The sequence below is a fragment of the Chiloscyllium plagiosum genome, chromosome 4, assembly GCF_004010195.1.
Source record: "Chiloscyllium plagiosum isolate BGI_BamShark_2017 chromosome 4, ASM401019v2, whole genome shotgun sequence".
Classification (NCBI taxonomy): Eukaryota; Metazoa; Chordata; class Chondrichthyes; order Orectolobiformes; family Hemiscylliidae; genus Chiloscyllium; species Chiloscyllium plagiosum.
This window is the reverse complement of record NC_057713.1, coordinates 130150612-130164343: the sequence shown is the minus strand read 5'-3', so window position 1 is coordinate 130164343 and position 13732 is coordinate 130150612. Positions and strand designations below refer to the sequence as shown.

The following is a 13732-nucleotide window of genomic DNA, read 5'->3' as shown; positions in this document are numbered from 1 at the left end:
TGGAGGTGGAGAGGTCAAGAAGAAGACTGCAGGTCAGGAAGGCGGTGCCGGGCTGGAGGGATTCGGCTGAGACAAGGTGGGGGGAGGGGGGATGAAGAAACTGGTGAAGTCCAAGTTCATCCCCTGTGGTTGGAGTGTTCCCAGTCGGAAGATAAGACGCTCCTCCTCCGACCGTCGCGTTGTTGTGGTTTGGCGGTGGATGAGTCCAATGACCTGCATATCCTCGGTGGAGTGGGAGGGGGAGTTGAAATGCTGTGCTACAGGGTGGTTGGGTTGGTTCATCCGGGTGGCCCAGAGGTGCTCTCTGAATCGCTCCGCAAGTAGGCGGCCTGTCTCTGCTGGAACACGTTGCCAGCAGAGGTGGTAGAGGCAGGCACGGTAGATTCATTTAAAATGCGTCTGGACAGATGCATGAGAAGTTGGGGAGCAGAGGGATATAGATGCTTAGGAATTGACCAACAGGTTTAGACTGTACATTTGGATCGGCTCAGGCTTGGAGGGCCGAAGGGCCTGTTCCTGGTCTGTAAATTTCCTTTGTTCTTAAGTTACTCTAAAACGAGAAAACTGAGGTATTGGGGGATTCACTTATCATCAGATTTCACTTACTTAGTAACACAAAAATACGTGGAATTAATATATTTTTATTTGTACGATATATGTAAATAATATTTATTTTCAAGATTACCTTTAACAGTTGGAATGAATTTCCTCTCTGTAAGAGTGCTCAGTTTCCTCCCTCAGTCCAAAGCTGTGCAGATTAGGTGGATAGGCCGCAGTAAATTGCCTGCAGTGTCCAGGGATGTTGAAGCGAAGTGGACCAGCGATGAAGGTTTATGGGGATGGGGCAGGGGGCTGAGTCTGGATGGGATGCTCTTCAGAAGGTCAGTGCAGACGTATTGGGCCAAATAGCCTCTTTCTGATTTTAATTTCTATCACACTGATTGATGAGCTCACATAAATTCAATCTGTACTTTTTCGAATGAGTTGGTACAGGTGCACAATCCTTTATCTGAAATGCTCGGGACCAGCTGGTTTTCGGAATTCAGAATTTTTCGAATTCCAGATTAAATGACAGTTTGATGGTGAAAGTTTTAAAAATCTTACCAAACAGCAGACTTACTTTGCGTAAAATGGGTCCTGAAACAGAATTGAGGCCTGTCAGTGATAGGCCATGCCGCTCCCCCCACCAACACATCACATCTAAGTGACATGCATTGAGTGGGTGTGGAGTTGAGTTAACTATTTGCACGCCAAACAACCTTGTTAATGAGATAAAAACTTCACAAAAATACCTTTGGATTTCAGAGCTGCTCGGATTTCGGGATTTCAGATAAAGGGTTGTCTACTTGTAATACAAAAAAACGTGCAAAATGGGAACTTATGCAGCCATATTGAAGTACACTAAATATGGAGCAGAAAGGGAACTGAATTCCAATAATGTTTCATTTTCATTATGCATAATCAATAGATTGTTTTATACTGATGTCATTATCTTCCGGGATTGTTATATACTGACTGGCTGATGTATGGCTGAGCCAGAATAATGTATTTGCTCTCAAGGAGTGGTGAATGCTGCCCTTAACAGCCAGTTCCTGACTGATTTGAGAAGGTGGCCCTGTTTCTTGAATTAATGCAGGCGGTGTTCCATCAACTACCTTGGGGACTCTCGGAATTAGGATTGAGTGCCAGGAAAGGAAACAGAATCCATGTTTGAATCAACATGCCATCTATCTTCGAGGGCAATTTGGATGAGTGGCATTTCCCTAATAATGCTGTCCTCTGCTTCTCAGTGACAGAAGCCAAGGGAGAGGAAGGTGTTGTCAAAATAATTCAGTGAAGTTCTGTAGAGCTTTGTGAGGTATCGGAATTTGTCTGCTCTAGTTCTTCACTCAATGCAGTAAACCTTGGTGCTGTGAGCGCAGTGTGCTCCCCAATGGGAGGCCCATGCTGCTCTGAAAATGGGTTTTGGGTCACATTTCAATAAACTGGATGAGTTCCCAGCACTTACTGTCCATTTGCAGGTAGCTGGCCTGTCTCTGAAATGCAGTATAGGTCATTAGCCTCATTGAGTGAAGTCCTCAGGGCTATGTTTGAAACTGGGGAAAGGACAGTAAGCGAGAGAATGATTGTAGCTGGTAATAGCCATCAAGAGGACTGTACAGCTCAAATCAGCATTTCTCATCCCACTCACTCCACATGAATCTTTTTAAAATACACTTACTCTTTTGGTGGCAGTCACTTAATTTTTTTGACTGTATTTCCTTCAAAGTAAAGAGCCATCCAGCAGTGAAGAACCTGTTCAACATGTAATGAATCAGACATCTAAGCTTCTTTATATGGATTGAGTTTTTAAATCACTTTCTAGTCCATTATCTCGAGGCTGAGTATTCCTTGTCATCTTCAATTCTTTACATTCAAATTAAACAAAATGTCTTTCATTGAAATGTCAGTTATTAAGGTCATTAGGAAATATTCAGAAGTAGTAATATGAAGTTTAATATTTGGAAATGGTAGCTGAAAATGATGATACCATAAGATTTTATGTTTTAAGATTTTTACTGTAAAATGACTAAATACATTAACTAAACAAAATGAACTCTTTTGTGCTTATAACTCTTTCACACAATGCACTCTCCACTGAATTACAGTCCTTACAGAAAACCATTACTATAAGACCATCAGAAATAGATACAGGAGTAGGCTGTTTGGCCCCTTAACTCTGCTCTGCCAGTCATTAGAATCATGGCTAATCTAATATTCCTCACGTCCACTTTCCTGTGTTTTCCCAGTTTTCCTTGATTCCCGTATTGCTCAAGAATATATCTATTGCAGCCTTAAATATACACAAGGACTCTGCTCCCCCACCCCCCCCGCCCCACGCCCCACACACAGCTCTCTGTGGCAAGGAGTTTAATAGTCTCACAACCCTCTGAGAAAGAAATTCTTCCTCATCCCAGTCTGAAATTGGCAGTCTTTTACTCTGAGACTACACCTTCTGGCCCCGGCCTCTCCAATGAGGGGGAACATCCTCACTCAAACAGTTCACAATTGCTGCTGGCTCCTGTTTTCCTGTTTCACTGAGTAGTAACTTTGAGTGACCATCTTCAGGCATTTCTGTCGGTTTTTGAAGAGTTTACCGAATGCACTGCTGACAGTAAAGCATCTTCTGATGATTCTCCCTCCCTCCTTGACAACTCTGTCAGATTGCCCAGATGGCTTCTTACCACATCTGTTCAACTGGAAGCTATTTTCCTCCTGCCAGCTTCAGTCCAACTACTGCTTTGAGCCCTCCTTCTCTTTACTGTTCTATACCAAATGCTTGCAGCCAGAATGTCTATTTATTGTTAGCGTAGCTGTCCTTGCTCTTTCTTCCCAGGGTTTGAGAACCTGGCACCTTCCTCAGCAGCCCCTTTGACCAGGGAAGAGTTGGAATAGACATATGATCACCTTTTTCATTTTGACATATGTTTAAAGACTCAGTCCAAACCATCTGATCTTATAAATTTCAAACTTTTTACATGTTCACAACCTTGGTTCTCTTGTGTAGTTTTTTTTCTATGAAGTTACTTATTCCTGAAGCTGGCCAATCAAATGGGAAAGATCGAAAGATTGAGATACAGCAAGAGACTGGTAAATTTGGTAAGGTCTATAAAGCTCCTGCAGTAGATCTTACCCAGTCATCACCAACCAATCACTGCCTAGTTTTGCTGTCTTCCATACAGACATCCAGTCCTCAACACCTTCCAGAGTCCCCTAGAACACTGAGAATTGCATGAATTATGTCTAATAATGATTACCCCAGAATGGACAAGGGGAAAAACAGGGAAGTGAAACAGATGGTACAGTGCTTGTTTAGATCATTTTCAATTGAAGGTATACTTGTGAACTGACCTTCATGTTGTTCTCCTCCAGCATTCTTTGGGAAATACCTCAATGAATATAATGGCAGCTACATCCCACCAGGCTGGCGAGAGTGGGTTGGACTTATAAAGAATTCTCGGTTTTATAACTACAGCCTCAGTCGGAACGGCTTTAAGGAGAAACATGGATTTGATTATTCCAAGGTATCTGCTTTGTTTGCTTTTCAATGTTATTTTGATTCTGAGGTGAATATTAATTTGAATAAGTGTGTCATATTGACACCAGTCCACACCCCCACAGCAGCCTCAGATTCCCAAAGCAAATGTTCATGTCTCCAGGTAGAAAGAAAAGTTCATTAGAGAGATTAATTTACAAATACACATGTAACACAATAACAAGACAAGTTAATCCATATTGGAAAATGGTTTGAAAAATGAAGATGATTTTTTGGAAAGCAGTTAACTCTGATTAAAATGTTTACCTTCTTTGGTTTTGCTGCAGGTTCTTCAGTGTGCAGTTGTTTGCACTGTTGGTGAGTCTTAAAAAAAAACATAATTTTCAACTTCACAGAGTTGTGGCAGCTCAGAAGGAGGTCATTTGAACTGTCATGTCCCCGTGCTAACCCTCTGTAGGAGCAATTCACTTAGCGTTACAGACCTGCCTTCTCCCCTTGGCTCTGAACATTCTTTCTTACAGATAATGGGGCAGATTTGCGGCTTACTGGACTCTCGTTATTCCAGAGTAGATGAGAATTGTGCAGGGGGTTTTTGCAGAATTCCCATCAAAACACACTCTAAGCACATTGCCAGGGAAACTGCATTTCCCGCTGGGAAATTCCTGTGCACCTCGAGCCCCTCAAAAGTTTCGGTGAAAGTTGGGGGCTTCAAATGGTTGTGATGAAATTGAATAAAATAGTGACTCAGGAAATGATAGATTATTCAATGCAGAATTTAATTCCGAGTAACTATTAAACAGACCTCATCCCTCACTGATGACCCTTTATAACCTCAGACTCTGCCCTCCCAACACCCTCCCACCGAGAACCTGACACCATCCTGCCCGGGCTGTCCCAGAACATCAACTCTACCTCTGCTGCTGGAACAGACCCAACTGCTGAATGCACTCTGTTGCAGCCATCACCCAAACCCATCTCCTCCACTGCCATTGGGCCTGCAGCCGCAACCAACACCCACCCATTCCCTCCTCTAACCTCCCCATTCCACCACCACTGAACCCAATTCGCTTCCGACACAACTTGCCATTGGTCCTGACTTGACCTGATACCTTTGCCATGGACCCGACTATCAACTTCCCCTCTGCCCACTGAACCAGAGTCAAATCCAACCCTTCCCATCTTCAGACTGGACTCAATTTTTCCAATCTACCCCAAACCACTCTAAACACTTGTGTAAGAATGTAGAACATAAGAACTAGGAACAAGGGTAGACAAATTCAACCCCACTGCTATTTGATACAATAATGACTGATCTCATCTCAGCCTCAACTCCACTTTCTGCTCACTCTCCATAACCCTTCAACCCATTACTAATTAAAAATCTGTCCATCTCTTTAAATTTATTCAATATCCGAGCATCCATCGCACTCTAGAAGAATGAATTCCACAGACTCGCAATCCTCCAAGAGAAATAGATCTGTGTTTTCAATCTGCTACCCCTTATCCTAAAACTATAACCTTTCATTCTAGATTGTGCCACATGAGGAAACATTGTTTCTGCAGCTACTTCACCCTAGCATCCCTTTAAGCATCTTTTGTACTTTTAGATCTCCTTTAATTCTTCCTAACTCCAAAGAGTATAGGCCTAAACTGCTCAGTCTCTCTTTAGAAGACAAAACTCTCATCTTAATCAATCGAGTGAATCTCCTCTGAATTGCCTTCTGAGTATATCTACATCCTTCCCTGAGTAAAGGAAGCAAAATTGTATGTGGTAATGCAGGTGCAATATCGCCTGATGCTTTGGACAATTGCAGTAACATTTCCCTACTTTTATATTTTGTTCCTTTACCAGTAAATTTTAAAATTCCATTCACCTTCCTCATTACCTGCTGTACCTGTGTATAAGATTGCTGTGCTTTATACATGAGGACACCCAGATCCCTCTGCACTGGAATATTCTGCGTTTTCTCTTCATTTAGATAATAAGATAATAAGATTTCATTCAGATTTCTATTCTTCTGACCAAAGTGGATAAACCTCACACTTATCCATGTTTAACTCTATCTGTCAAATTTTGGCCTATTCACCTAACCAGGCCACATCCATTTGTAAAATTTTTTTTTTCTATATTGCAACTTGCTTTCCCACCTAATTTTGTGCCCTCTTACCACCTGCTACCATACCTCCCCACTCCTGCTGGCATCCAACTTAGTTGGCAAACTAACCCCTCCCAAGCTGACACCATTTGCAGTTGGCGCCCTATCAACCAGGCAGCTCCTTAACCTTGGTGCCTTTCATTTGGCACTCTACCCTTCCAGCACCTTAACCTCACACTTACCTGCACAGCTACAGCCTGCTGCTGTTGAAGTGCCTGTCAGGAGCTGTACATTTCAGGCAGGAACAGCTGGGTGCTGTGAATAGAGGCACCTTGTTTGCCTTCCCCTGACAGTTCTGGGTATAGAGTCCTGCACTTATTCGGGAATTCTGAATGAAATCTCCTTCCATCAAACAAGAAGGACTGGAGTGACAATATTCTTGGGATTGCTACTTACTGGAAAATCTGGCCCAATAATCCAGTCCCCTCTTGTATGCCATGATTTAACCTACCTCCATCACACTCTCAGCTTTCCAGCTCTGAATGACTTATTCTGTGGAAAATATTTGTTCTTGAATCACTACTTTTGTTAATTACCTTAAACCTGCAACTTCTTGTTCTCAAACTTTCCACCAATGGGAATAGTTTGGCCTTAACTTCTGTACTGATCCCTCGCAATTTATCAAATTTCTCAACTTTCTATAAGTACAAGAGGCCCACTTTCTCCCAATTGTTTATATACTTTAAGTCCCTTAGCCCTGCAATCATTCTCATGAATCTTTTCTGCAAACTGTTTAATACCTTCACATCCTTCCTCAAGTATAGCGTGCAGAACAGGATGCAACACTCCCATTATGGCCACACCAGTGTTTTTTTTTACAAGATTAACATAAATTCCTTGTTTTTATTCCTACCACCTGTCTTAATAAAGCTGAAGATACTGTATGCTTATCAATTGCTCAGGTAACCTGTGCTGTCACGTTGATGAGTTGTGCATATACACACCTAGATCCCATTCTTCCTGAGTTGCCTTTAGAATTATACCCTTTGTTTAATATTGTCCCTGCGTTCTTCCTTTCAAAATGAATTACTTCATATTTCACTGCATTAAATTTAATCACTTGTACTTCCATTCCACCAACCAGTCAATGTACTTTTGAAATTTTAAACTCTTCTTCAGAATGCCTCTGAGCTTCTTATCAACTGAAAACTTTTGAAATGGTACCCTGTACCCCAAGTCCAACTCATTTTGTCAAATTGATCCTCTCTCGCTAAATATAAAAGGCCACTCCTCAAAGAAGGGGCTTTGACTAAAGATGCTGCTGAAAACTGAATGTCCCTTCCTAGCAAGCTGCCTGCGGAGGAATGTCACACAGTGTGGGTTCATTGTTAAATGCATTTTCGATTTAATCACGTAAAAATAAAACTCACTATCAAAGATACCATTGTTTGAGCAATGATAAACAACAGTTATGTACATCTTAGGTGATGACATTTCTGTTTGCTTCAATTCTGAGGTCGACATAGCTTTTAGCCTACTCCGGCAAATTGCAAATTCCATCTGTATTCAACACATCTCCATAGAAATCACCTTGACATTTTGTGGACGATTACACATTACTGGTTTGGTTCCCAAATTATTTCTTTACAGCTTTTGACCACTTCAATCCAGATGGTGATGACTATGCTGAGGATCAATTTCATGGGGGGTTTTTGGGGGACTGACTCGGTAAATCCAAAATCTCGCATATGAGAGAATGCAACAATGAGTGGCAGTAGGTTATGGTGATGTGGAGGCTATTGCAGATAAGACTGATGTTGACCTCTAAAATTCACCCTTTCCATGATAATTCAGGATGAAGAGTGCTACTTAACTTAAAACAGTCTGACTCAAAGTAATAGCTTCTTCTAAAATGTTTAAAATATTTTACCTTTAAGGAAGCACTGTCTTGCAAAAAAAAAGAGTTTGACAGACAGAAACTTTAAGACTTAGAAATTCCATTAGGCGGTTTTTAATGCAGTAATTTGTACCAGGAACAATCTTTGTGCTGGCAATTGCAAGAAATTGTCCTTAGACTTCACCACAATGTTGACAGCACACCTCCCAGCTTCTCCTTTGCTACAAGGTGACCTGTTGGAAGAGTTGGAATGTGTGCTTCAGGTGTGTAGCCTTTATTCTTTTCCTTGGTTTAAGCTGTGGACACACTTTGAATCACCTCCTTCTGTGAGTCTTAAGATGCTGAATATGCTTCCTTAAGATGATTAAGCCTTCCTGGTGATGTAGTCAGTCCTGATCAACAGGATGTTGCCAAGGATGGAGTGTAGAGACTATGTAAACTCAGGTTGTTCCCTTTGGAGCATAGAAGGTTGAGGGGGAATGTAATGAAGGTGGTTAACATTATGGGGGACATGGACAGGGTGAATAGAAAGTAGCTGTTCCTCTTACTGATCACTATATCAGGGAACATTCACCCAGTGGCTCCAACTTGTTTCTGCAAAACATGGCGACCATTCTATCCAATGTGACCTGATGTGTTCACCTAACACTGCCACCCATAGATGCTCAAACAACTGTCACCTTGGTACTGGGACCAGTATTTCCAGGGGTTTTCCAGAATGTCACATCACAAGACTCCATACTTGCACAGACCTGAGAGTGCTGTGGTTTCATGGCAAAGGAACATGTAATCCTCTCTCTAGGAAGATGACTTGCATGTTCCCTGCGACGCACGGTACCAGTGCTCCTAGAGCATAAAATCCGTACAGTACGGAAACAGGCCATTCAGCCCAATGTGTCCACTGACACTCTAAAGAGCATCTCACCCAGACCCATCTCCCTACCTATCCCTGTAACCCTCTATTTCCCATGGCTAATACACCCAACCTACACATCCCTGGACACTATGGGTATTTAGCATGGCCAGTGCACCTTGCCTGCACATCATTGGACTATGGGAGGAAACTGGAGCAGCTGTACAAACTCCACACAGATAGGCACCTGATGGTGGAATCAAACCTGGGTTCCTGGCACTGTGAGACAGTAGTGCTAACCACTGAGCCACTGTGCACCTTTTAGTTGGTACACAATCAATGAGACCATGCAGCCCAGGCCCATGTCAAGGTGTTGTAGTTTGTCGCCAGGCCCTCACTGCTCAGAGCTGCTAAAGTTTTTCCATATGGGTCATTTGAAGTGACCTCAATGGATATTCAGTGATCTTTGACCTCTGAAGTTATAGCCACGAGGTTTAGATGTTACTGAAGCATTAGGTAAGTAAATGAGCTTGGAATGTGCACATTGTGTCCTAAAGTCTTGCCCAAAGGTGATAGGTTTCACAGGTTACTGCAACATTGACGGCTGAAGGGCCTGTACTGTGCTGTAATGTTCCATGTTCTATGTAAATGCTGTAATTGTACCAGCCTCTGCCACCTCCTCTGACAGCTCATTCCATACATGCAGCACCCTCTGCGTGATACAGTTGCCTCTTAGGTCTCTTCTAAATCTTTCCCCTCTCACCCGAAACCAATGCCCTCAAGTTCTGGACTCACCCATCCCAGGGAAAAGACCGTGTCTATTTACCCTATCCATGCCCCTCATAATTTTGCAAACCTCTATAAGGTCACCCCTCAGCCTCCAACGCTCCATTGAAAACAGCCCCAGTCTATTCAGCCTCTCTCTACAGCTCAAATCCTCCAACCCTGGCAACATCCTTGTAAATGTTTTCTGAACCTTTTCAAGTTTCACAACATCTTTCCGATAGGAAGGAGACCAGAATTGCATGCAATATTCCAACAGTGGCCTAACCAATGTCCTATACAGCCGCAACATGACCTCCCGACTCCTGTAATCAATACTCTGACCAATAAAGGAAAGCATACCAAACACCTTCTTCACTTCCTATCTCCCTGCGACTCTACTTTCAAGGAATTATGAACCTGCGCTCCAAGGTCTCTTTGTTCAGCAACACTCCCTAGGACCTTACTATTAAGTGTATAAGTCCTGCTCTGATTTGGTTTTCCAAAATGTAGAACCTCGCATTTATCTAAATTAAACTCCATCTGCCACTTCTCAGCCCATTGTCAATCTGGCCAAGATCCCGTTGTAGTCTGAGGTAACCTTCTCCGCTGTCCACCACACCTCTAATTTTGGTGTCACCTGCTAACTTACTAACTACACCTCCTAGGTTCACATCCAAATAAAGTGAGAGTTAAATTTTATTACCAAGAAAACAGACCTAAAAACAATCTGGAGTTAGCCAGTAGACTAAAATGAGAAATAAGTAGCCACTACCCATTGCCATAAATTCCTGTCCAAGTTTATCTTCAGGGCAGCCATAATTCAGGGCAGATTCTAAGGATTCACAAAGAAGCTTTTAAGATGTCCCACTAATAACTGCAGTAAAAGCAGGGCAGTTGTAGATATCTTTTAATCAGAGTCGAGAGTGTGTTGCTGGAAAAGCACAGCAGGTCAGGCAGCATCCAAGGAGCAGAGTTTATGCCCGAAATGTTGATTCTCCTGCTCCTTGGATGCTGCCTGACCTGCTGTGCTTTTCCAGCACCACACTCTCGACTCTGATCTCCAGCATCTGCTGTCCTCCCTGTCTCCATATTTTTAATCAGTCTGTTCCAATGTTTTATGTCACATCTCTGGGGCAGGTGTGACTTGAATCCAAGCCTTTTGGTCCAGAGAGAGGGACACTACCCCTGTAGCAAAAGCACCAAGCAGGGCCCTTTTGCAGTACATTTCTTGTGCTAATCTAATCACAGCCATTAATCTACAATGGAAATGGGATCAAGAATCAAGGTGCAGGGACAATTACACCACAGAACGGGCCAAAATATCAACCTGTAAAACTAAAACTGAGCAACCATTATGATAACAGTTACAAGGGAGTGATTTTGAAGGTGATAATCTAACCTTGTTATTCAGGTGAAGGCTTTTGTAACATTACTGCCTTGTAATCACACAGAGCTTTGCATCATATACTGTTTGAATGAGAAAAATGTTCGGTTTCCGTTGACTCAAGTTCCACATTGTGAATTATGGGGCTCTAAAAATGAGATTTTGGGGTCATAGAAACATAGGAACAGGAGTTGGCCATTAATCTCCTCGGGCCTGTTCCACCATTCAGTGAGATCATGTCCTAGTTCTATATGGGCCTCCCTTCATATCTTTGCTTAACAAATTTTCCCTTCATCTCAGATCTAAAATTAATAACTGATCCTGCATCCACTGTGTTTGTGGAAGAGAGTTCTAAACATCTCCCTTTGTGTGCAGAAATGCTTCCTAACATCTCTCCTGAATGGTCTGTCTCTAATTCTCAGATTATGTCCCATGTTCTAGATTCTCCAACCAGTGGAAATAGTTTGTCCTTATCTACCTGTCTTTTCCTGTGTATATCTTGAAGGCTTTACCTAGATCACTCTTCAGATACTGAAGTCTTGAAGTTCAAATGTAACAAGATCTGGACAATATCCAGTCAAGTGGCAAATAGCATTTACGCCACACCAATAGCAGCCAATAACCATCAGCAAATAAGAGATAATCCAACCACTGCCCCTTGACATTCAATGTTGTTAACTTCACAGAATCTTCCTGTATCAGCATTCAGTAACTTCCATTGACCAGAAACCCAACTGGACTTGCCACATAAACACTGGCTATAAGGCTAGGAATGCTGTAGCAAGTAACTCATCTCCAACTCAAGCTACGAGTCAGGAGTGTTATTGAATACTTCCCACATGTCTGGTTGAGTGCAGCCCCAACAACACTCAAGAAGCTTGACACCATCCGGGACAACACCACCTGTTTGATTGGTATCACATCCACAAGCATTCACTCCTACCACCACCGATTCTCCGTAGCAGCAGAATGTATAATCTACAAGATGCTCTGTAGAAATTCACCAAAGAACCTTAGACAGAAATGGCCATGGAGTTCTGATTGGATCTTGATGCCACGAAAAATATTTGGGTTATTTTTCATTTTGGTGAGTGTGCATGAACAGTTTGTCGCCCAATACCCAATTTCTATTTCAACCACAACGTCAAAAAAAAAAACTGGGTCATTATTTTTTGGTGCATCCCAGCACCTCCCATCCTTCCCACACTGAACAACTCTGACCAATCCCCCAGTGTCCATTCTGGTTTCAGACAAACTGGAAGGTACTGAAACAGGGTCATATCTGTGAAAGGTTCAGGAAACCATATATTAATTTAAGTTTTAATTCATCCATGGGATGAATTGCCCATCCCAATTACCCACAGGGTAGTTAAGTGTCAACCACATTGCTGTGGGTCTGGAGTCACATGTAGGCCAGACCCGGTAAGGATGGCAGTTTGCTTCCCTGAAGCACATTAGTGAACCAGATGGGTTTTTTCCCTCTGCCAATCGACAGTAGATTCATGGTCATCATTGGACTCTTATTTGCAGATTATTATTGAATTTATACTTCACCAACTCTCATGTCTGGATTTGAACCCATGTGCCCAGAATACTACCTATTTTTGTGGGTTAACCCATTTAGCAATAATACCACTAGACCCCATTGCCTGCCCTTGAGCCATTAGTAGTTAGTTTTGTTTAACTCATTGTACTTTAAGCTATTGTTTAAAACTTTTTTTTTAAACAGAAATCAATTATTTAAATCAGACTTTTATTCCAATACTGGCACCATCAAACAGTATGTAAAAAGAAGAAACTGATGCCCACTTGGGCTCATCATTAATATTATTAAAAACAATAGCACGAAGTTGCTGTCGTTGCAGACTATAATTATGCTATTAATTTCCAGAAGCCTAGTGCCTGCTGAGCTCCTGATATTGACAGAGAAAGGACACAGCTGGTTGGCTTGTACTAACATTGACATGTGACATGGAGTCCAGCCTCAGGCTGTGCCCTTGCAGCTGTACTGCACTTTGTATCCAGAGCATGTGATTAGTCACGGCCGTCGGTGTTTTGAATTACAAGAATTTCTACAGCAGTTTCTCTCTGATGCTTATGTAAGGCACCAGGGTGAGCGATGAATAGCCAAGAAAGTAGCATTTACTTCTACTAAAGACAATGTCTATGGCTTTAGCTCCTTGACAGCCCAGTAAACAGACTATTGCCATGTACCACATGCAGTCCATGTTTTTGATCTGGTGACTGTGCGTGCTAATTTAGAATTGTTCTTCTTGATTTACATTTTCCTGTTACTTCCCGTTCACCAAGTCTAGAAAATTAAGCATTATTAATTTGAAATGGTGTTCACAACTCACTGAAGGTACTTTCAGCTGGATCCAGGAGGTAGATGGTTCTCAGGACAATATTATAAGTTTGTGCTTTCATTGCCAAATCCTACCCATCAGGACTGTTTAGCAGGAATTTAGGTGTCTCACCTCAAGCTGTTATACTCAATACATTTATTGGGTGATAAACACCGAAGTGAATTCTCAATTCATAAAATTATTGAATAATATTTATAATGTGAGGATTGAAGCCAGTTTTCTCAATTTAATTTATATTATTAATTAATTTCTCTTTTTGTTCAAGTCACTAATTGTTATAGAGTTATAGAGGTGTACAGCACGGAAACAGACACTTCGGTCCAACTCATCCATGC

General features: G+C 42.1%; 1 protein-coding gene across 4 annotated transcripts in view; it reads left to right on the top strand.

The window, feature by feature from the left end:
- Positions 1-13732, top strand: part of sulf1 (sulfatase 1) — a 308830-nt gene that overhangs the window by 204382 nt on the left and 90716 nt on the right. For all 4 annotated transcript variants that reach the window (XM_043689229.1, XM_043689233.1, XM_043689232.1 and 1 more), the window contains exon 6: positions 3913-4064. In XM_043689229.1, the coding sequence (XP_043545164.1) occupies positions 3913-4064 (152 nt within the window). The remainder of the gene's footprint in view (positions 1-3912; positions 4065-13732) is intronic.